General features: G+C 38.0%; 1 protein-coding gene across 1 annotated transcript; it reads left to right on the forward strand.

Annotated features, from left to right (window-relative positions):
- The first annotated feature begins 3,177 nt into the window (after window positions 1–3,177).
- Window positions 3,178–22,177, forward strand: ikzf2 (IKAROS family zinc finger 2). The gene is made up of 9 exons (XM_086092061.1): window positions 3,178–3,406; window positions 4,477–4,571; window positions 4,922–4,971; window positions 9,114–9,203; window positions 10,767–10,958; window positions 12,587–12,754; window positions 14,938–15,075; window positions 15,937–16,050; window positions 19,097–22,177. Exons 3-9 carry the CDS (start codon window positions 4,944–4,946, stop codon window positions 19,903–19,905), a joined length of 1,539 nt encoding a protein of 512 aa, XP_085948187.1. The 5' UTR covers window positions 3,178–3,406; window positions 4,477–4,571; window positions 4,922–4,943; the 3' UTR covers window positions 19,906–22,177.
- The last annotated feature ends 531 nt before the right edge of the window (window positions 22,178–22,708 follow it).

Raw genomic sequence — 22,708 nt, forward strand, 5'->3', positions numbered from 1 at the left:
TCCTTAAATTACAGCCACATCTGCACAGGCATCTGGCACGTTGTTCCTTCAACATTGGGCTGACTGAGAGAAACAGAACAAAACTGAACTTTGCCCAAGCACGTCATCTGTATTCAGTTTTTCCAGGCCTTTACGGCGCATATTCTGCATTACAAAAAGATCATGGCTCCCCGCCCCCGCCAAAAAATAAAAAAAATATAAATCCAACTTTATGGTTAGAGGCACTATTCCTAAAAGAATTATTTAGCTGGGCTTAACAAGTGATTCTAAATGACATTTCCCCATTGCTCCTCTGTCAATGGCCGCAATAATCTTGCCATCACTTCCTCCATCCTCTTTATTCACTCATCAAATCTCATTTGTGGTCGAGTGGAATAAAAATTAGATAGTCCGTTGGCCAGGCTGGCTAATTTGTGCTCATCTTTGCCCAATCAGCAACTCACCACAACTAATTTCTGCTTCTCTATCAAGGATGAATAATGAATGTAGTGATGGTGATTCAAAAGCAATCACTTCAAGAAGGATCGCGAGTTAAAATGCTTCATTTTGTTGATATTACATGGTAATGATTTTACATTCACATTGTACTTGAAACTGTTTAAAGCTGTTTATACTTTTGTTCTGTACTGGGCCTTTTTAGGTAAACACACACAGCTCATCAGGCTTCAGTTCATCAGTCACGATCCTGATCGTGTTGTTTTTGCAAGGCGACACGCACACGAGCAGCTTGCTCTGTGGAATAAATATGTCTATATTTAAAAAAAAAAAAAAAATATATATATATATATATATATATATATATATATATATATATATATATATATATATATGGTGGACCTGTATGTTTGGTTTCTTGCGAGTGATGTGAATTTTACACTGGGAGTAATGTCAAATTACCACAAGTAATCTTTTAGATAGAGATTGCGTTTCCTGTGTCCTATTTCAAAAGTAAAGCTCTATTTGAATTTAAAAAAGTTCCATGCAAGGCTTGAAATACCTTAGTAATATAGCTAATCACTGACTTCATTTGAGGAGCAAATTACTAACTTTGAGTATTTTTATTTATTTTTATCTGACTTGCTTTTACCTATCAACCGTGTGGATCCTGACGTCCTTTCTCTTTCTCTTTTTTCAAATTTGTTTTTACGTCATCTGCCTCCCTCTCGTGTGGGGGTTTTACGTAGCAGTGCATAAAAGTTTGACATGTCATCTAGACATTGTCCACTAGATGGCAGAAGACATTATCAATTACAAATCAATCAACCTTGAAGCTGAAGCACCAGGCTTAATATTGCCTACACTAAAAAAAATTGTTTCATTAGACTAAACAAAAAAAAAAGCTGTATATGTTACAGCTATTTATTTATTTATTTATTTTCTGGTTATGATCAATATTTGGTTGAAAACATCATTTTCAGTTTAATATAAATCAAATACATTTACTTTTCCCAAGCCAAATAAAAAAAAGTTACAGCCAAGCAACTTTATATTTTGGAATAAACTAATTAAAGCCAATTTTATTACTTTACCTCAAATAGAATTTCTGATTCAGTATGAACTAAATTTGTGGGGTTCAACCTGAGTTGGTTGCCAGAGAATTAGGGCACACAAAGATGAACAAACTTACACATCAAGGGACAATTTAGTGTTCAACTAACCAATCATGCATGTTTTTGAGATGTGGGAGCAAACTGGAGTCGCTGGAGAATGCCCACGCAGGGACCCGTAGAAGATGGAACCGCCACGTTGGAAGGCTGGAGGAAAGATTTTTTTTTTTTTTTGGGCCCACTGCTACAATTCACTCACAATTCAGTAGTCCAAGGTTCAAATGCAGCCTCCAGCCTTCCTGTGTGGAGCTTCCATATTCTCCCTGTGCCTACGTTAACTGAACACTAAATTGTCCCTTGATGTTGTTGTGTGCTGTATGTTTGTTCATCTATGTGTGCCCGACAATTGTCTGGCAACCAGCTCAGGTTGTAACCTGCAAGTTTTGTTCATACTGAATCAGAAATTCGACTTGGGGTAAAGTAATAAAATTGACTTTTATGAGTTTATTCCAAAGTAAAAGGTTACTTGGATGTCAGTTTTGTATTTGTCTTGGGAATAATAAATGTATTTGATTTATATTAAATTGAAAATGATGCTTTCAACCAAATCATGAATATGACGAGAACATGTAAAATATTTAGCTTTTTTTTTTTTTTTTTTTTTTTTGCTTAGTTCAATGGGAAAAAAAACAGTGTCCTATCCAGTTCCATAAATCACATAGAATTACAACAGAGCAAAATACATAAATACTACACTCACATTATAATTCCTAAATGTTTTTCATTTGATAAATGGCACTACAGGCTACATGAATCATTTTACATTTGATTTTCTTCTTCTTAAAACCCAGCAGAGAAGTGCACATGCAGCTTCAATGCATTATCATGTACGTTCTGCAATTTTTACACTCAAAACTGAAACAGATTTAAAGAAATTCTGAGTACAAAAGACACTATGATAAAGCATTTCCAGTGTCTCCAAATACATGATATCCATACATTTTAATATATTTGAAACAGTTAAAATACAATTTTAATAAATTATTAATATCTTCTCAAGTGTGATTCAGTAGTAATTTTAAATATTTAAAACCTATTGTTTAAATAGCTGTTACAATGACATGTCAGAAAGGAAAAATTAAAAACAGTGGAGACTAGTGGGCGTTAGTGGATATTCCTTCAAATCTCTCGCCGACAAGAACTTGTAGTATCCCTTCCTCACCACAAGAGAAAGCTCGGGTAGAAGTGTTTTTTTGTTTGTTTGTTTTTTGCACTACTGTACACTCTTTGGTGCATTACGTGCCCCAACGTCATTTTATAAAAATCCCGACCAGCAACTTAACTTCTATAAATGCATTCGAAATAATTCACAACGCTTCCATTTCAAAGGATCTTTAATAAATACACGAGGTAACATCCAAGTTTGAACATCCCCCAATTTTTTAATTAAAGTCAACATTCCGGAGCCATAAATATGACAGTTTGTGTATGCACCCAACTTGGCTTCATGGTCACAAATAAAGAGTCCGTATAGTAAACGAACCATTAACTGTAGCCATACAGAACCGTTCCGCAGTCAGCGGTCCGTTTCTCAGTGTCAGACAAAACCATACTAACAACATCCCTCGCATGCACCACAAGTGGCACTTGTCACTCTGCAGCTGCTCTCTGCGGGAGATGGAGACGGAAGGCGGCGGTGCGTGGATCTTAACAGGAGATTACTGTTGCCGCGGGAGCTTCGGAACCGACCCGGGCTTTACTGTCTTTCTCAGCATGGTGCAACAATGAAGTCTGATCCGCTCCGAGACGATCACTCTGGGTCGACGTGCACCTCATTGGGAATATACCGTATGCTTCAGGTAAATGCAAACAAAAGTAAACAAAATCAAGTACCAAAAAAAAAAAAAATGCAGATAATGTGCAGCAATGCATGCTGGTGACGCAACGAACGGGCTCGCTCCGATCACCTGTTGCATGCGAGTCCGTGCCGAATTCCCAAAAGAGCACAGAAAAAAAAAAAAATAATCACGTATACGACCAAGTTTATGATGCGCCCCTAACAGTCTTCATTTTGCATTGATAGCCTAATCATTGTACAAGATAGTGAACAAATAAGCAATATATGGTTCATCAGTTCATGAAATGTCAATCGATTATCACAACAACGAAAGGTAGCCTATTTTTTTTACAACATGATGTGCATTGCAACACTTTTGCGTGTATGTTTTTGGTTAGCCTACTTTGCAAAAACTGCTAAAATATTAGGGAATAAAATAAATAATTAAAGACCACATAACTTATTTAGTTATTTATTTAGCTTAACACCTCTCGCATGTCCATCAAAACTGCCTTCCTTTTGTGTTTTTAATTCTGCAATTGTACCTAATGTTGTGGCCTTCACTGCCTCACGCGTTCAAGTAACAATAACACGCGTGTGGCGCCGCAGTTCCTTCCAGCATTAATGAGTCACATTTCCAGCACTTGCTCTTCTTTCAACACCGACTAACCAACGGATTTTCCAGTCCCTTGAAAAGCGACTGGGTGCTCCCTGTCGCTATGGCTAATTCCTTAGGAACCGGTGGATCCAGTTTGATCCATCCATCTGCTTCTTTCCTTCTTAGCTGCCCGTCAAGTCTTCCCTTTCCGACGTCCCTGTTGTATGCCTGCACCAAGTTGAGTCGGGTCCGTGTCGAACTTTTCCGGAGCGGTCTTGTATTTTTGGAGTCAGCAGCATGCGTAGAAGGAGAAGTTGACTTGGGCAGCATTGAGGGATGATGCGCTCCTTAACTTTTCCATGCGCTTCTCAAACTTGCTCTCATCGCGTTCCTGGCTGGCTTTCTCTAATAGCTTTATTCAATAATGCAGAGCTTCCCCGCATTATTTAAATATCAAGAGAGGAAATAAGTGATTTGGACCTTTTTTTTTTTAGGGGTGTTTAAAGGGAGGTGGAGACGACCTACCATCCCCTCCCTCAGGCCTCGATTGAAATTACCAAGTAATTTTGCTCAGGAGAGACACTTAAAGGTAATTATACCAACTCACCTTTTTAAAGCTGTACATTATGCTCACGATTATTTTTTATTTTTTTTACAAATCATATGGGGAAAAAATCGTGGGTGTATGTAGGCCCAATTGTAATCTAAACGCTTTACAATTATTTTATCAAAAAGATGTTGTATGAGACATTTTTTTATATGATCTGAATGACAGTCTTAATTTATAATAATACAATTGTAGTGATTTTTTTTTTCAACAAGTGTAATCAATTGTACACTGATTGAATATAACATGATGCATAATCACCACATATAAAAGTAACTAAAAGAAAAGGGTGTATTTGTAAAAAGTTGTAAGCATTTTTGTCTTTTCCTCAGCCGCACCACCGCAGCACTGGAAATGGAGGCACCCAATGGCTACTCTGCTAGTAAGTGCTTGTACTGCTTCTACACGAAAGCAACTTCCCTAGAAATGAATGTATTGAAAAATGTATAGTGCGTTATTTTTCTGACCTCATGTGTTTTAATGCTATAGTGAAATGATCTTCACAGGCAAAAAAAACGAAAAAGAAAAAAAACTGAAGTTAAACACTGGTTAATTTTTTATTTGTTCAAAATTGAAAACAACTCTTCTTATTAGAAATCATAGATATTGAAATAACCTGTAAATAACCTCTCATCATAAAATCAATATTATTAAGCACAGAAATAATGTTCTAACAATTTAGCTATATAGCAAAAATAAGATACTTCTCTTCATAATATAAGAATTGAGACATTGCTCATCCTCAGATTGATGGCACAAACATGGACGTGAGAAGAGGATTGCTAAAAGGAGTTTCAACTTTTAACATTCTTAATGGGCTTATAACAAAAAAACAAAACTGCTGAGCAAGAAATTATAAACTCACCATTTACTTTGATGACACAGACTCGTGGCATGCTGGAAAACATGCAGAGGCAGGATTCCATCAATTCTTCTTTTAATAATCACATCAACGTATTGTTGCTTTAGCTAAACTACATTGTACTGAGCAGCCAGGACACATTACACGTATACAATTGTAATCATCGCATTTTTTTGTCTTTGCCGTCAGCAAACACACAAAAAGTCAAAAAATAAAAGTTTATGCCCCTTGATCACTGATCTGAAATCACATGATGGCAATTTAGTTTTGATTTTACGGACTTTGGGAGAATTTTACAAACATTCAACTTACTTTGGAGTTTCATAAATTATCAAATTGGTTGTTTTGTATATTATTGTCATGAAGTTGATAGAATTTAAGGGATTTTCCCACTTGGCATACTTTTTTACTATTCACTCTGAAATGAGCGAATTTTACAAGGCCTGGATTGGCGCCTTGTGGCACTCCATCGCTCTTCTAGTTTCCTTCCACACGATTTGTTGATCAGTGTCACAAAAAACAAATTATTGGTGTTTCATGACATTGGTGTGGGGATTCGTATTGAAATGAGTTATGGGAAATGAAAGCTGAAATTATTGGAACACTTTTGTTAGCTTCATATTGTTGACGTGTATACAAGTAATGTGAATGAATCGCCTCATTGCTTTTACTTTGATTGACAGGAACGTCAGGTCAAGACACTCAGTGAATAGCATCTGTAGAGTTTAATTGATGATTGAATCAATTGCGTGCCATGTGTAGTCCTCAAGGTGAAATAAATTGCATTGTGTTATGAATTGCTTGTTAGCGTGTGTGTGTGTGTGGACGAGTGTGTGTGTTTTTGCGGGAGCAAAACTAATACTTGAGTGAAAAATTAATATTACACTAACATTTGGATGGCTGTAGTATAATTATATATATATATATATATATATATATATATATATATATATATATATATATATATATATATATATATATATATATATATTACTGAATTGTGAATTCTGAGGGATAGTGCTTTGATTCTACACTAAACGTCAAGTAACAGCAGATTTTGTTGCCAGACCAGTAATGTTTGTTGCGTGTGTGTTTTATGAGTGTATGGAAGACTCAGGGTGGAGGGGGCGGTTGACAGGAAAAACCACATCCCTACCACTCGGGAGAATGATTTGTGTTCTGCCAGACTTTATGATCGAGTGCAAGCATGATGCTAGTCTTGTTTAAAATTAAAATTGAGCAATGTTTACATCAATTATTCTAGTTAGATTTAAGTCAGTGAGTGTTGGAACGACAAACCCATTCTGGTGATGTCAATTAACAGTGACTCCAATATAACATTTATCAAAAGAAATGCGGCAACCTCAAAGTACAAACACAAATGTACCTGAATGGGTTCCTTGTGGTACTCCAACAAAAATTATTTGCGCATTTTCCAGAGCTTAGTTTGACATTATAAAATATGTTTCACTGTAGCACTTAGCTCGTGGTTAAATTAACATAGTAGTATTCCTCATGGCCAAATAAGCGTAAAAAGTTGTGACGATTCCAAGAAAATTGTAATTGCTATTTGCATAAATGTGAATGCTAGACTGGCGTGACAGGGGTATGAACTTTCACACTCACAACTCACATCCCACTTTTCACACTTTGTTGTGTACAAAGGAATGTTGCTGTCCAACAAGTATGTACAGTATGTAACACCAGATTTGGTGATTTGGAGGCGCCACTGCTTTGGAAAATGCGTTGGCCACAGATTCTTAACTGCTTGATATTCTAAATACCTCTCATCCAATGTGAGGATGATTTTGACATTCAGTTTTATGTGTTCTGTTATTTTGACATTTTAGCCCAAATAGCTCCAAACAATTATTTAGGCCATGGTCAATCTTTTCAGAGTCGAATGATTTCCAACCAGGGTGACGTGGACGGTGGCACACTATTTCGCTGTGAAAGATCATCTGAGTTGCCACAGATAATTATTAGTTTGCTGAATACCAGCTGGGCTAGCTACATTTGCAAAGTTGTCCTGCATCAGTTTTTTTTTTTTAATTAATGAATTAATTCACCACTAGATGACGTTAGGGAGCACTGAATGTTAAACAGGCCCAGATACCATAACTAGTAAGTCAGTTTGTGAGTAAGTGATTATTTACTTTTTGTTTGGTGTTGTGCCGTGAGATTATTAAATTGTAATTTTAGATCCAATTTTAAAAGTGACTGCAGTAAAGGAATGGAAAATTCTTCAATACAAATCTGGGCCAATCCTGTCTCCAGGACAGGATTGCCACAGGGTTACTCACCTTGGTCACCTGAGATTTTCTCCAAGTGGCGCAACCCGAGCCCAGACCTAACCATTGTGTCATGGGTACTATCTTCCAGTGTGCCTTTCTCAGGGCTGCCACAGCACAGCTTTGTAAAAGAAAGTTGAGGTTGCGACAAATTTATTAATCATTGCAGGCATTCCTGTAACCTTCCCCAAAGTTCCCGTTATAAGCAATTTCTTGTATGATGACTTTCTTGGGGTATTTTGTTTGTAAAGCTTTTCAGGGATGACTCACAGCCTGGTTGGTACCTCAGGGAGGCGAGCTGACAGTTTGGGGCGTTTGCCTGTAGCCGCTGTATTGTTGGAGTGACCCCGATGGAGGAGGCTGTAAGAGGATAAGGGATTGGTTTGCTCTCCCTCTGAGTGGACACAGGCTATCCATAGCCTGAGCTGCTGAGAGGTTGCAATCCGATCCATGTTTGCTGGACATTAGGATGCCATAGTTACATAAGGTCGGTTCAGTTAGTTTACTTCTGCATTCGGCGGTGTTACCTCCACGGTTGCCATTCAGACACAGCTAAAGAAAATTGTCTGCGCTCTGATAAAGAGAAACCCTGTATCTGCAGATGTACAGTATGTGAAGTATGTGGCGTATTGCTAGAAATTCTATGTATTTTCAGTTTCACTGACCTTTACTGCCCTTGACTGAAGGGATTTCTATCACCAATTATTGTTGTTTTCAGCTGAGACGTCAAAGTCAATGCATTCTTTTTCACAATCTATCTTGCTCGACTCCCAGTTTTCATACTTCCATTGTCCCTTTCAATGACATGATTGATTACTGAGGGTGTTCTTCACATCTGCTATGTTTTGTCCAATTTGTCAACTAGTAGCAAAGATGTACGTATATTAAATTGTGTAAACAACATAAACCAGTTGAGTTACATGATACAACTTTTGGCAGTTGGTCATAAATATTTACTAGCCAATTTGGCTGGTAATGCAAGGTTCAAGACCCGAAGTAAGCTTACAAGACATTGTGCATATATATATATAAATTGTTGCGTTGCTAGGCAGAGTTTAAAACCACATAAGAGCCAGCTCTGCCCACTGGAATTGCAAACAATGGGCTAATTTTGTTGTGCCCAATGAAAGAAGCCGTCAAAAACATTACATCAGACGCACAAAATACATTACTCCAAAAACAACACTGTAAGGACTATCACATAATTTTATTTATGCACAAAATGTTTTGATTAAATTACTGTTCTAAAATAAATGGAAACACTGCCATCTACTGGAGCCGGTGGGGCACCGCTTCCCTTGCCCCAAAATGCAGAGTCGCCACTGGTACCTTTTAAACAGCAAAGTGAAAATTGCTGACTTTGTCTTATAGGTAATGGCCAGTGCTCTCCAGGCAAGGAGACGTTACGGATGTCAACATCTAATGGACAAAATGAGCCTTATTGTCATAATTCCCCCAGTGGTGAGTACTCACAGTATATAGAGTGCTATTTAAAACGAGCCCTGTCACTCACTAACCCATTTGGCATGTGAAAATGACATCTTTGCCACAACCTCTGTTATCATTTATCATTTTATCTCAGGTGCTATATGTGCATTGTACTCTTTTATGGGAGGCCCCGGTTGATAATTTGCTTCCAACGTAGCAGAAAGTGTTTCAAGTAATCCTCAGTTCACTGCTTGAAATATTCAACTCAGTCACACTGAGAGGAGAAAGATGTAAAGATGCAAGGTTCACTCCTTGTTGCCAGGATACGGACGTGAAGACGAGGCTTGTTCATAATGTTTCTCCTAAAGTGGAAATATAATTATATATTTAAAGAAATATAAAGAAGCTTTGTGGAAATGCCTTCTGCTAATTTCTTTCTTTCATCATTCAACTCCTATGACCCCGAACTTTAAAGGGTTAAATTGAATGCGGCTCTGATTGCCTGCAGGGACATGTGAGGGATGTAGTCAGATTGGAAGCTGTAGTTAAACAACCAATTGTGGTCACATCATTATTTTTGCTGTTGTAAATCCCAAAAACCGGATCATCTGGACCAGTAAGTTTTATGTCTTGGCATTTTCACACACTCCTCAACCTACAAAGCCCCCCCTTTTTCTTTTTTTTCTTTTTTCTTTTTTTATCAGTGATGACATTTCACACCAGAGGCAACAGACGTTTATGAGAAGAAAGAAACAAATGAAGAAAAAAAAGCAAGTGTGGTGATAGGGGAACAAATTGTACAGCGTGCATTAGACTTCCAGCTAGTACAAAGCACAGGTTTTTTTTTTTTTTTAAATATGTAGAAACATCCGACGTCTATAAGTCTGGCAACTCTCACCATCAAAATCACAACTAAATCTAAATACGAGTCATCAGCCATGACTCTGTCAAGTTCTTTTACACTCATTGATACAGTCAGGCGGGAATAAAAGGGGCTTCCCCAAACTGTTTCAATAAGGTTAAAAACTTGCAATTGTCCCAAATGTCTCGAATGTACTTAATGTTTCAGGGAGAATATATGTTAAACCAAATCCCCTGATTAATTTATTAATTTATGTCCCAATACCTTTGTCCATGTTGCGTACTAGTTTAGGAAAGGCCTGCGTGCTGCTCTCTATTATAGTTTGGTCCAAAGTGGAAGCGAGTGCAGGTAGGCATAGCTTTGTGCAGAGCTGCTATCTCCACACACACAGACGCACAATTTCGCAACGTCTTACCCTTATCGTTGCGCTGGTGTCCATTGCTGGCAAGGTGCTACAAATGACACGGCCTTCGACACTCCCTCTTTCCCTGGAGACAGCCAGGAACCAGACCAGCCTGTTTATCTTTTGCTCCTCTTTTTTTTTTTTTTTTTTTTTTTTTTTTTTAGCATCGTGTCAGTCCATCCTAAAGCTTCCCTACACATTCAGTTGCCAGGTTACGGTGTTATCCTCCAGTCGAGTCGACTAATAAAAGTTTAGCTCAGTTCTGTTCAACATCATGGATAGTCCAAGTTGAATTGCGAAAAATTGATCCATCCCTGTTTTTGTGTTGAAGAGCTGAGCGATAAACGGATAAAGCAGGAAGACACAAGTGAAGAGGCCGACAACGGTAGTCCAGTGGGTGAGCCCAAAACTGGAGAAGAAGGGACATCTGTGGTGGAATCGATGGCTGAGAGCCCAAGCAATGCGCAGGATGGAATATCTGGACAAAATATGGCCGTGGATGCACCCAGTCGACAAACAAATGGTCAGTGTTGGCATAGTTACTTTATTGATTACTTGATTTTAAAAAAAGTCACTAAATTAGATTACAAGTTACTTTGTTAGTCACTTTCAGCAGATGCCGATAACTCCGCTTAACATGACAACTGGATTTCTTTAGCCTACTGATGACTTGGTTTAAAAAGTGATTTAGTTTCTTTACTGATTACTTGATTTCAAAAGTAACTAATTTACTTTACTACTTGATTTCAAAACTAACAAAGTTAGATTACAAGTGACTTTATTAGTTACTTTCAGCAGATGCCGACAACTCCGCTTAACATGACAATTGGAATACTTTAGCCTAGTGATTACTTGGTTTAAAAAGTAATTTGGTTATTTTACTGATTGCTTGATTTCAAAAGTAACAAATTTACTGATTAATTGATTTCAAAAGTAACAAAGTTAGATTACAAGTGACTTTATTGGTTACTTTCAGCAGATGCCGACAACTTGCTTATCATGACAACAAATATTTTGGAAGTGCATTTTTAACAGTAATGTTTAAAGGTACAGTGTGTAATATTTAGCATCATCTAGAGGTGAACAAATAATTCATTAATATAAAAAAAACCCCACACTATTAATTTCAATAAGGTGCAAAAAAAATTCTATCACGTCAATGTACATTTTTTTAATGGAACCGAAGGTCTAGTAATCGCTAATTATATTACATAGGTCTCGCCGCGCCTTACAAAAAGCTAATGCTGTATTCACACCAAAACCGGGGGGAGGCGTTTTGACGGCGCGTTTGCATTGTAGTCAATGTACTTCGTGCGGACCGGACGGAACGGAAGTGCGTGGGGAGGCGCGGAGGACATTTGTGACGAAAAATCCGCACACTCGCATGTTCGGCAAAAATAGAAAATTAGAACTTTTTTCACATTTCGCCTCGCGGTAGCCAATCGGCTTTGAGTACCGGCTACGTCACACACAGCGTCCTGTCTGTTGTCAACACGGCCAGCTTTCGTGATTTCACTTTTTATTATGGTTAGTAGCGCGTTACCAGCATCAATGCAAATGGTATTTGGAGCAAAACAAGGCATTTGTTCCCCCCCCGTCCTTAAGATGAGTAAGAGATCATTTGCTTTCTTTAAAATGGGGTGTGGAGCTCTTTCTTTCATTGTGTTTTTTTTTCTTCTCCCAAGACAACTCAGACTTGAAGTTATTATCAGGGAAAAATATCCTTGGAATCCCCCACAACCTGTTCCAATTGACGCCACGACAGCCGCGGTTGTCACAGCATAGGATCACGTTTCTCCTTTCCAACTGACTGCTGATCAAATTATTTTCCATGAGAACAGTGTAGTTACTAGTTACTAGTAATTGTTTGCAATTTACAGTACATACATTATGTTTTCAAGTGACATATATTTCTTAACCTTCTCATAGACTACTTTTTTTTAACGATCAGATCGGTATTTATTTTACAATTATTATTATTATTATTATTATTATGCTTGGAGATGCTTGTAGGCTTGCTTAGAGGTGTTTGTATTATTTTGGTTCCCACATTTACAGTCAGTGAATTTGAGTCCTTATTGGTATTCACTTAATATGTTGAAATGAAGTGCGGTGAGATGAATTCCTGCGTATGCCTGATTGATTCTTAAGGTGACCGGCCATTCCAGTGCAACCAGTGCGGTGTCTCGTTCACTCAGAAGGGAAATCTGCTGCGGCACATTAAGTTGCACACGGGTGAAAAACCCTTCAAGTGCCCCTTCTGCAGCTACGCCTGTCGCCGCCGTGATGCTCTCACCGGTCATTTGCGCACTCATGCTGGTAAGACTCTTCCTTGCGTCCTTTTAGTCCCTGAACAACTTTTTTCTTTATTTTATTTTATTTTTACTGTACTCTCAAATATAGTCTGCCATTCCTTGCTTGGATAAGATGCTAAAGCCACACCAAATGTGCAGTACTGCGCCAAAAAATACTGCAAAATCCTGTGAATAACACACACCCATGTATAATACAATAAATACATAAATTACACTTAAAAATATTTTTTTTCCCTTTTCTATACATGTGTATAAAATGGTTCCCTGATTTACATACCAATAAAGTGTAAATGCTTTTAAATCCAGGAACATTTTGATTTCCCCCCCTATAGCTTAGAATAGGGTCTGTTAAAATATTTTGAAAATCATGTTTTCGAAAATCTTCTTCTTGCACTATACACTGTCTTAGTAATATTTTTAATGTCTTTACTTTGCTTTTAAATCTCTTTAACTCTGTTTGTAACTGATTTTAAATGTTTTAGTTTTAATTACACCATGTGAAGCATATTGAGTTAAAATGTGTATGAATGCACTACAAATTCCATTTTTTTCCTTTTTCTTTTCTAACAACCACTAGGTACTGCTTACTGCCTAGGTACTGGTAAACATCTAAACAATGTGGTTAAAAAAAATAAAATAAGAAAAATGCCATTTCTTATTAACCCCCTTTTATAATATCCTAGCTTGATTTGTGTGTTTTTTTTCGGGAGAGAAAAAAATAAAGACTTATTCATAGTATTTTACAGAAAATAATGTAAACTGCAAAATTACTGATGATTTTTTTCTTTCTTCCTATTCCTGTTTTTCTTTTTTCACTTCAAATTGTATTTTATACTTGTAATGTGTTTTATGTTTAATAAAACCAATCAATCAATAAATAATGACAGATAATGAAAAAAGTCACAAAACTGTGGGGGAGGCAAATGGATTTGCATCTCATTACAATGTATAGTTTACTTGAGAACAATTTAGTAAAAAGAGAAACTTTCAAACCGATTCCTGTTAACATGCACCAACTGAAAACACTCCAAGCCAGTATTTGGCAATGCCGCTTCGCAAAGAAACAGTACTGTATCAAGAAACTCTTTTCAAAACGAATAAAAAGTAGTTTGTAAACATACTTGAGATCTCAGGATGGGCCACAAATTGTATCTCTCTTTCAATTTTGCTGTGTTGTGATTTTTTTTCCCCCCATCATAAATTCAATGTCATCTTCTAAGTTTTCTTCAACTTTCTTTCTTACCTTTTATATTTTTTATTGACAGTTTATACCGTCTCACAAGTGTAGTTTGAAATTAAACATACTACATATAAAGAACAAATAAGTATGCTGTCACACAGCGACAGTAGTGACAAAGGCCAAACATACTCTTTGTGTGGTTATAGCTGCATTAATCTTCCCGCAAAAGCTTTGTTGCTAGGAAGCAAGGACAGGCTGTTCTTCATCTTGCTTGACTGGCCCAGGAGGAAAGTGTCAGTTAAAAAAAGGGAGCAGTGGTGGAGTGTGTCAACTGTAACCCACTTTCCTTATCAGAGACGATTTTTGCTCTCCCCTCGTTTGCATCTTTAAAATCAAGGTCAGACAGTGCTGTCATTTGTCGGTTCAGGACTTAGTCACCCCAGTTCCCTTTTTGGGCGGGCATGTGTGTTTTCTTATATTCGCTTCGGGTATTTTTGGGCTCGAGTCCTTCATTAAAATGAAGGGATCCTGACGTCAGATACGGACAAATAAAATCACATGTACACAATAGACTTTTCCTAATTTGTCAAGGTAGATATAAATGTAATGTAGTGTCGTGGAGGTGATTGAAGTGCGTCTCTATTTGCGACTATTTGCATGAATAAGAATAACATCTGAAAGGTTAATTGTAAAGGTCTATCCAACATCTGCACAATGTCAGATGGCGGTTGGTTGCTAAATACAAAAACAGTATGTCGATCTCGCACCCACACTTGAATAATATTGAAACTTGCTTTTATTAGCCTTTGGGTTTTCTATTTGTTCATAGAAAAATACTCTATATTCGATGAGCAATAATTTTGTCTATGTAAAAAGACCCCAAGACCACTTTTGGGTTTTGGCACAAGTGGGATATATGATCGCTTTTTCATACTGCCCAGTGCTCCATTCTTATTCAGTGCAACAGTGAATGAATTGAAGGATGCATATTTTGTCTTCACTTTTAGTTGGCAAACCACACAAGTGTAACTACTGTGGGCGGAGCTACAAGCAGCGCAGTTCCCTCGAGGAGCACAAAGAACGCTGCCATAGTTACCTGCAGAGCATTGGTTTGGACCCAACTGCCAACACGAGCCCTTATGCTGGTAATTTGGATTTCTTGGAACGTAAAACATGCAACCTGCTGAAGAAAATTTGGCACGTTACAACAGCAATATACAATATAGCCTGTTATTATTTATTTTATTTTAAGTGGTACCTTGACTTATCAGTTTAATTCATTGCGTGACTTCGCTTGTACATCAAATTCCAATGCGTAAACTCGAAGCTTACAAAGGACTGACAATTGGCTATGTCTCTTTTTGAAGAAGTTCTCTGGACATGTTTTAAAAAATATATTTTTTTTTCACTGTTTTTGCTTGCTAGTGGGCTTACTTTTTTTGTGTATCATGTCATTGAGGCACACTTTTAGACAGAGGCACTCTTATGATCAATAAAATCTTTTTTTTGTCCAGTCACTTTTTGTGGCCAGTGGTTGAGAACCGCTGGCTTAGAGAGTTATATATTACAGCTACATCAATGCTAGTTTCATTAGCTTATCTAGTGTCATAGTGTGTTAGCATCAAGCTAGTTTTTAGTGTAATCAAATTTGTAGCTTGGTTAAGTACACAAAGTGTAATTCTCTTTGTTGGGAATGGCAATCAACAGTTTGAAGCAAGAACTTGGCCTCTTCTGTAAAAATAAATACATTAATCTTTACTACCGTCTGCTTGTGAAGTTTACCATTTAGCGTTTGTTACTCACATTTTTGCTCGCAACACGTAGACACAAAAAAACCACTGCCAAACTACAGTTTATATCTCATAAGTTGAGGTACCACTTGTTGTTATTGTGTTTGCCACACTATTATAATGAATTGTTTATTTTGCTAACATTTGTGGATTTAAAAACAATAAAAACGGTGTAATCTTGTTTAGTAACTATTTATCTTTATGTTTGTTCCACAGGTGAGGTTTCTAAAGAGCCGAGGCCTATGATGACGTTTGAGCGGCCGCTTGTGATTGAAAGACTGCACAGTAATGTTGGAAAAAGGAAGAGTACAACACCACAAAAATTTGTTGGTGGGTATTTTTCAACACCGGCAGATGATCAGCTCGTTAAATATTATAAAATCAAAATCCTATTCTGTACTGGGGAGAGAAAAAAAGCAGAACAACCATCCAGTAATGTACTTCATTATAGCAGATATACAATACACAGATTGAGGAAGTTAGAGCAGCCTCAGGACAGAGTGGCAAGGAAATGTTTTTTTTTGTTCTTCCATTTTGTGGTTAGGTACACCTGTGACTTTGCTACTTGCAATCTTATTGAGTGACAACAGCTTACCGCATCCCTGTTCAGGAAGGTTTGGTCTACATTAGTAGATGGATGGGACTTTCCACTCCTCATACTTACACACATTGAACATCAAGTACAACATTTTGACTAAAGCTCAAAAGGAAGTGTGTTCTGACTTTTGCCTTCCTTGTACCGGGGTTACCGCTCCTTTGTGCTTAAAAAAAAAAAATAAAATAAAAAAATCCCTTCCCTTCCACAATCACTCTAAAAAAAAAAGTACCTGGCTGTTCAATGCTGTGAGGAATTCATGGTAGTTAATGGCTCTTGACAATTGACAAAGGAATCAATCTGTTAATTCCCTCACAGGAGAAGACGGTAAACACAAAGAGTGCCAGACACCTCTCGTGCTTCCCAGCAGTACAAATATTTATACGCACCTATCTCCAAAATGCTTCAATATGTTGTTGTCTTGGTTGTGCCATTTATTGTGTAGCACAGCAAGTGGGAGTGTGCTTGTGGCTGGACTTTTATTGCTTAATCTTGTCAATTAAACCATAGTTGGCTGCACACTAATCCTCTTAATCCCAGCAGTTACATTCTTAGGGTGTGTTCACAGGTTTGCTTTCGAAACAACATTGGTTTAATTCTTGAAAGTGTGGTTGGTTTACCGTCTTAAGAATATTGCCAGAGTCCGCCTGTTTCTCTCGCAGGTCAACATTTCGGGATTTCACAGAGTTGTGGGGCCATTTTGCTGAGCCCCACAAGTTTAGACTTCTTGTTAAGGGTCAAGACTTGGTTTTAGAGTTTAGGTTTGAATTGGGTTATGGTTGAGGTCCGGGTAACGAATAGGGATAGGCAATCATGTTTGATGGTTAGGGGAAGAGGCTAGGAAATGCATTATGTCAATGAGATGGCCCCACAAAGATAGTAAAACAAACTTGTGTGAGTATGATCATGGGGATGTTGGGGGGGAGGGATGGGTTTTCTTTTTATTGTACTATGGATGTTTTAATTGTTCAGCACCTTGAGTTCTATTTTAATGTATAAAAGGTGCTTTATAAATAAAGTTTGATTTGATTTGCTTTAATCGGGGTGAATGTTATGATACCAAGCAATGAAAATGGTCCCCCTCATTCGCTCTAAATTAAGGGCTCAAGAGAGGCCCTAGAACGCCAAAAGAGGTGCAACCTGAAATAAAAATGTAAAATTTACGCCAAATGCATGTGCACTAATCTACAAAAATAGGGCCTTTAGAGTTATAAAGTTTAATCAGTAAGTTAAAAGATAGTCTCTAAGATGCATTGAAGCGGACGTCCTTGTAAATGTATTGGTGGATTAATGGATCAAATACCTGTTGGGAATTTTGCCATTCAGCTACTTGTTGGATAGTAGTCTTAAAAGTACTAAAGATTGAACAGTTGGACGTGAGCATTCAAAAGTTTAGAGAATGTCAAATTAGGTTCACCAATTCCTTTTACTGTAGGTCAATCCTGGCATTTCTACTGAAAGCTGATTAGCAGTAAATTTCTTGAGAATTGCATGTTGAAAAAGTTCTCTGTGCAATCTCAGAATGTAAAATGCCACCTTTTAAACCTAACTTTAAAAAAAAAGTGTATGTAATCCAGCATCGTCGTAATGGAACAACAAACACGTGACGAGGTGGGCACGTCAATTAATTTTCAGCATCTGCAATCATCAACAGTCGAAACATCCTTCCGTCATCGTTAATCCGTCCATATTTCAAGTTGAACCAAACTGTAATCGTCAATCCGTCAACGTTGTTTTAACCAGGCGACACCCGAGCTCTACAACGCGGCCAGCTATCAGTATTGGGATAGAACCAGAAGAGCGAAGGCTTGGAGAAGGGTGTGCGAGGAAGTTAGCATACCTGGTAGGCGTATATTTGCTTGTTTGCTGCAGAAGACAAAGAGTGCCTTAACTGCAGTCCCAGGAAAGAATTGGAAGTACTCTGCGGTCCGTCAGTGTTTCCGTCTTTCATCATTGGTCAGCGAAACGGGCGTCCATCATTGACGGACTGAAAAGGTCCGTTGGTACTGACATTGTATTGCCCCTGTTTGTGCGTGCCTTAGTTTCAAGCACTGTTTATGTAGCGCATGTGTTAACCACTGGGGGGCAGTGTGGGGCAGCGTTTGTAGATACACACTTGTAGTTACATAGAGTAGAAGAAGCAATTCATGATTAAGTTACATCGATCCGGGTTTTTTTTTTTTTGTAGTGTAGGAAGAGCATATGCCTCTAAGTCCTGGTGGGATGCTTGTCTGATGTTTTTGTGGGAATAGCCATTCTTTGAGTGATTAAAGTGTCGCGAATAGTGTGCTAATTAACATTAGTGGGTTGATGGCGTTTTCCACTGCGCATTATTCTCGAGCTAACTGCGCTCAGGAGATAAGTTAAATGAAATGTTTTTGCATTTGAGTGCTTACTATGTGTAATTTTCTTCGTTTTGTGTGTCTAGTTTTACAGTTATCCTCAATAATTTAATAAACAGCTTGAAACCATCATCACTGGACTTCCTTTTGAGGGACTGTTCGCTATCTGCCGAATTGTTCTCATCTGCTCAGAGAGAGAAAAATAGACCGGGTTTTTGATGATTTAATTGACGGACAAAAACCCACTTTGTCCGTCAAGCTTTCCATCATTCGTTAATAGTCGACAAAACGGGCGTCCATCAATGCCCACCTGTACGCTTGCTATACATGATAACACACATATACCATTTTGTGATTTGTTTGAGACACTGTGTTTCCAATCAACATAAACGCTGGACCGCAAGACGACCCAGCAATAATCCTGCTCTGTTTTAAACAGGTGAAAAGATGGTGCGCTACAGCTACCCTGAAATGGGCTTTGAGATGGGCCTCAAGTTTGAGAAGCAGGCTGAACTGTTGTCAGCCCACATGATGGACCAAACTATGGGCAACGCCATGACATACTTGGGATCAGAAACCCTTCGGCCCATTCTCCAGCACTCAGGGCACCCCCTCATGACTGACGTTGTTCCCATGGTCAACCCACTCTACCACCATCATCTTCTGCCTCTTGACCAGAGAGTGGAACGTACAAGGAATATTGACTCACTACCACCTCAGCCCACGTTACCGTCTGATTTCCCCAGCCACGCCGTCGCCAACGGGCCGACTTCCATGACTCGGCACGGTAGGCCAACCCAGTCAGCGCACGAAGAGTCGCCGAGCAACAGCGGAGGAGACTCGCCCGAGTCGGCTCGCAGCAGCTCTCAGGAACGGCATGCTAACCTCTGTAGCAATCTCCCGTCCAGTCTCAGGTCGCGCTCGAGTCCTGCGGTTTATTCAGGTGATCACGTGACAAATGCGTCACCCAGAAATGGCTCGGGATCTACCAGTGGGGCGTTGCGAGAAGCCCCCGAAAGGCCTGCGGTCCAGGAAGGGGTGCGGGTGTTTGGACGAGAAGGTCGGGAGTTGCGGGCCTTCCAGTGCGAACATTGCCAAGTGCTCTTCCTGGACCATGTCATGTACACTATCCACATGGGTTGCCATGGATACAGGGATCCACTGGAATGTAATATATGTGGCCATCACAGCAAAGACCGTTATGAGTTCTCCTCACATATCGTTCGTGGTGAACATACGTTCCAGTGAAAAGATGGATACAAATTTACAGACAAGTAAGAGGAAGGTTTTCATTCTTTTTTTTTTTTTTTTTTAACTTTTAATGTTGCTGCAGACCCGTGTAGCACTAGTACAATGATTTTCAGAGAATCTGAACGGCATATGAAGGCTTCATAGCAGTGTGTGCTGCTATAAACAAGATCAAATCAGTTGTATTGAAGCATTTTAAAAGCTTGCTAAAACAGACCTCAAGGATTACGTTGACCAAAACCACTTTCCGCTTAGTGATGGGGAATTTCGGGTCTTTTGGATGATCTGGTTCATTTGGATCGGCTCAGTGAAAAGAGACGGCTCTTTTTGGCTCTCAAATGGCTCTTTTAACTTTAGCTTTTCTTTTAAATATTCACGACAAATTTAGCATACATTTTGACAAATGACTTGGTGAACTAAGTATTTCACTTTACTGACTGTAAATAGCAACAATTATCAAGCAAATAAAATGTTTTTTGTTTATTTTATTGAAAGTTAAAAAGGCTACAAACAAAAAAATAAGCAACAATCAAATAAGAAAAATAGTGAGTAGTAATTTAAGTGCAACAGCAGCAGCGAACAAAGCAAACATTATAAGCTACTCACCAGGTCCAGGATAAAAAAAAACATCTTATTTTATTATAGTTGGCATTCAGAAAAACTAAATAATTCAACTCTCTTCTTCTCTGTTTTTCTCCTCCTCCTATCTCTCTCTGATTGGCGGAGACGCGGACCACTTGCTCCGTGTGCAGTACACCCGCTGCATGCCCTCGCCCCTCCCCTTTCTCTTCCTGTCTCTTCCTCTCTGAGCAGCAGCCAAATCTCGCTTCAGATACGTGAAAAAGAGAGAGCGACATAGGAAGGGAAAGAGAGAGAGAGAGAGCTGGCTCTTTGTACTGGCTCGTTTTAGGAACGACCCATCACTATTTCTGCAGCAGTGTGGCCGGGGGCGGGTTTATAGGTTGGCTGTTTTATTTGGTTTGTAATTGTAAGTATGAAGGAGTATGACAACCACACTTAAAATAAAACTGAAGCATTGTAAGATTGAAATTGTAATTATGAAAAATAAATTAATGGACAAAAACAACGGCGCATCATCACAATCATTAGTAAGAGCAGTTTAACGTGAGCGGTTGTGCAAGCGTTTAAACCGTCTAAATTGCATATTTTATTGTGATTGTGTGAAGCAGAAGTGCTTTATTGAACAAATATTGTTTGATTACAACCAAATGATGATGTATGGCAGCTCTCGAGAGACATAGTGACTGCTGCGTTTACATTTGTGCGGGAATTTTGACATTCGCTTGTTAATACAGTATACAACTTGAATCCCCAAAAAATTCTCCAGTAATATTATGACTCTTTAAAATCTTTTTTTTTTGTTTGTTTCTTTCGTGACAAAGAACAACTGTGTGCTGCTAATTGTAGTTTCTTTGCCTGATGCTGCTTGATGTCCATTTGGACTTGTTTGTAATGTTGTCTCTCGTGTTGCAGAAATATTTACGCTTGTGCCATTATCATCATTTAGCTCTGCTTTGTTACAGTATTTATTTTAATGTTAGCATTATATTGAAAGGTAAAATATCCATTGTTACTAAAAGGTTAAGGTTTTTTTTTTTTTTTTTACAGCTAAATATGAGACATTAGATAAGCCTGTTCTAGTATTTACATGGATGCTCAGTTAACTTGGAGTATTTTAATGTGGGCCAATACTAGTTGAATATGGTTGTGTAGACTATTAATGAAAACATTATTTGCTGTGCTGTGAAACTTATTTGCCCCCTTCTCAAATTATTATAATTATATTTCATCACTTTATTGTTTAAGATCATCAAATAAAATATAAATATCAGTCAAAGTTAACCCAAGTAAACACAAAATATATTTTTAATAATAATTTTATTTTATGAGATAAGAATAAAAAACTTCAAGCCCTGACTTTGTTTAGGCCAATCCAAGACCGTCATTTATTTTCTTCTTTTAAAGCCATTCATGTGTCAAGCTGCTGTTCTGATTTGGGTCATTGACCTGCTGCAGAACCCAAATGTGCATCAGCTTGAGATGACATGCTAACGACTGGACATTCTGCTTCAGGATTTTATGTCAGAAAGCAGAATTTGTGGTTCAGTCAATCACCGCAAATTGTCCAAGTCTTGATGAGCATAGCATCCCCAGATCATTTCACTACCACCACTATGTTGAACTGTTGGTATGATGGGTTTTTTTCTGAAATTCTCTAAATCCTTTATGCTAGAACGAGACACACATCCTAAAAAAAAAAAAAACAATTTAAAAATAGGATTTTGGGGGGGGGGGGGGGGAGCTTGGATCGGATTAATTACATTTACATTATTTCCTATAGGAATTTTTTTTTCGGATTTTGAACAATTCGGACTTTGAACACTTTGCAGGAACGAATTACGTTCAAACTCCGAGGTACCACTGTATATACAAATGTTTCTAAAAAACATATATATACGTTCATAAAATGAATGTTATAGTCAGTAGGCAATTGAATTTCAGTGTCCTAAAAACCCAGAATATCCCCATACCAGAATGGTTTAACCCAACTTGTCATATGCCACCGAGAATCACCTGTCAATCACTAGAAAACTTTATTTAAATTTCAGTTAATTATTGATTTTTGAGAACAGAACTTTACTATAATCCCAAAAGATCTTTATTCATAATTAAATTAATTTATTCTTTTTTTTATTTTTATTAGTTGCATCTTTTTATTTCCAAATAGTTCAAGTGACCACATAAACACAAATAGAGTTCCAAAGTTTAATAATAAATCAGA

This window comes from Leptonotus elevatus, chromosome 12, assembly GCF_054856555.1.
Source record: "Leptonotus elevatus isolate MCC_2025b chromosome 12, RoL_Lele_1.0, whole genome shotgun sequence".
In the NCBI taxonomy this organism is placed as follows: domain Eukaryota; kingdom Metazoa; phylum Chordata; class Actinopteri; order Syngnathiformes; family Syngnathidae; genus Leptonotus; species Leptonotus elevatus.